Source organism: Montipora capricornis, chromosome 14, assembly GCF_036669925.1.
Source record: "Montipora capricornis isolate CH-2021 chromosome 14, ASM3666992v2, whole genome shotgun sequence".
Taxonomy (NCBI): Eukaryota; Metazoa; Cnidaria; class Anthozoa; order Scleractinia; family Acroporidae; genus Montipora; species Montipora capricornis.
The window spans coordinates 48,161,800-48,164,299 of record NC_090896.1 but is presented as its reverse complement, the minus strand read 5'-3'; the positions used below and the strand labels follow the sequence as shown (position 1 = coordinate 48,164,299).

The following is a 2,500-nucleotide window of genomic DNA, read 5'->3' as shown; positions in this document are numbered from 1 at the left end:
GAAGCGCAGCTAATATGATATAAACACATCCAATTATTATGTGGCAAGCAATTCTCAGCCTAAATGGAGCACTCTGAATTACTGATTTTTGGTCGGGAATTTACAGTACGGACCATTACCATGGAAATGGTCTGTTTCCATATTTTTTTCTCTCTCCCTGAGCGAAAAAAAAGCGGAATTTCATTTTTCTATCCCAACGTAGGAAGCGATATTTAGTTTTGCATGTAAAAGTTTACCGTCCAAAGTTCGCTGATGAAAAGACAAAGAAATCTTACGGACATTCTGGCAGCAAGCGGAGAAGTGTCCGATCGCTCAAACAAACGATGCATATAATAAAGGGGGTAGTTTCTAAAGAAACTGTGGTGCTTCGTCGGTGGGGAAGTAGTATACAAAAATTAGGTTTTATCAACAGAGTTGATAATGTAAATTGGCCACCGTACAGAGATTCTAAAAGCTGACGTTTCGAGGGTTAGCCCTTCGTCAGACGAAGGGCTAACGAGGGGCTAACGAAGGGCTAACGCTCGAAACGTCGGCTTTTAGAATCTCTGTAGGGTGGCCAATTTACATTATCAACTCCGTTAATGATAAAACCTAATTGATGCATATAATAAACAACAACTTGGGAATATAGGCCCTCGGTCATTTTCGTTCCGATACGTAGTACCAGTAACAACCTCGGGCCAATCAATATATATTCCACAGAACGACCCTCGCGCTAGGTTAGTATAATTAAGAAGTTATCATTCCCTACCTGCTGTTACAGGTCTTCCACCTGTAAGGTGGAATATCACAGAAACAGACAAGACAAGGATGTGAAACCATTTCATTCTGAAACAAGCGGATAGAGAGGTCTCTTTGCTCAAAGTCTTCTCGTTGATAGAGTTAAGACAGTTGATTACTCGTTATCTTTAGTTTACCACACCCAAATGTTGTCATTTTCCTATAGTTATACTGACTTAGCTGGTGATTTTGTTTCGCGACATGTCCAGTGCCACTGTCCTCTTTCTTTGATTGATCACTTTTTGTGGAGGGACGACATTCCAAATTCTATCTAAATCTTGCATCGTACAGCAAAATTACAATGAAAATGAAGAACGTAGAGAGACACAAATTACTTCTTTTCTCAAAATGATCTCCATTTGTAACTTAATATCCGCGAACTCTTCTCGTATAAGAAATTGTTGGGTGGAGCTAAATAGTTGCTTGCTCGACGGTGAATTACACTGGCTGCTGCAGGTCCAGCTTCTCTTTGTTTGTCCCCGAATAAACTGATCAATGGTTATGAGAACCTGTCATCAACCATGCAAATTGCATACAATGAATAATAATATGTGAATACTCAGATCCTAAACCGAGTAACACAGTACCCGTTACGAACTCATCACTTACTAAAATGGCCACCCCGGCAGTAATTAAAAGAGTAGCTTTACAACGCGAAATACCGTACTGCACGCACAAATTCTGAGCGAATTGTCTTTAACTGATGATCTTTAGTGATTCCTTCTGTTCACAGAGTCCGCAAAAACTATAACCGTTTATGACAAGGCAGTAAAGTATTATCTAATGTGCCATTTGAACCAGTCACATGGTTTAATGTAAAGAGGGTTATATACTTTCACCAAAGAGGTTTTTAAGTAAGATTTAACTAAGATTGTACAGTACCAGACTTCGTGTTGATGATAATAAAGCAATCCATATTAGATAGTAGACGTATTCATGTGCATAAACTATTGGTTTTCTGGTTTTCTTGGGAGACATTACAGCGCGTGTAACCAACCCTTTGATCGTGCTAAACGTCTTATAATTGCCAAGGTCAAGAACCATTTGGTTTATCTATGGAACTCAGTCTGTACCCTTTTCCTCAAAGGAAATTAATTTTGAGCTTTACAACTTTTTATTATGCAAACATCCCATCGTGAACTGATAAATGTTTGCTGACAGTGTCTAAGTTATTTGGACACGTTGCGTTAAAGATTCATTGTCTATCTCCTTGTTCACGCATGCTCTTTTAGTGGCTGGGTCCGATTACGGAAGTAGACAAGGGAATTATCTTCTTTTCCAGATATTTTGGTCGATGAAAAATCCCGTGTTCTTAATTTACGATCACGCTTTTAATCAAATGTGTCCCAAATGAGTTAAAATGACAGAATTGGGGCGTGTAGTCTTCATCGTAGTAGTTTCTGTAATAACGATGTCTCCGAGAACAACAATGTGCGTTCGACACGACACGTTTTGGGGCGAGAAAGGTAAGACATATTTCTTCACTTGATCTTAATCTGCTTGTTTTTAACCTTTGAATTTTTATTCGACAAAAAATTGCAAAGAGTTAAAGCATCAAAGGTGCAAAATGTTATCACTGCGATTCAAAGTCTGATATCTTGTACGCTAAGCTTGTTTCACCATAGGGAACTCTATCAACAACGAGGAAGGATTTTACCGTAGTTACGTTCACGAATTATCTATTTTTGCTTTAAAGGTATTTAGCTGTTATCCCCACATC

The 2,500-nt window shown here is 38.7% G+C and overlaps 1 protein-coding gene across 1 annotated transcript in view; it reads left to right on the top strand.

Moving 5' to 3' along the window:
• The first annotated feature begins 2,034 nt into the window (after window positions 1-2,034).
• Window positions 2,035-2,500, top strand: part of LOC138032373 (uncharacterized) — a 5,834-nt gene continuing 5,368 nt past the window's right edge. Inside the window, exon 1 of the mRNA XM_068880040.1 lies at window positions 2,035-2,246. Within this exon, the coding sequence (XP_068736141.1) occupies window positions 2,141-2,246 (106 nt within the window). The 5' untranslated portion in view covers window positions 2,035-2,140. The remainder of the gene's footprint in view (window positions 2,247-2,500) is intronic.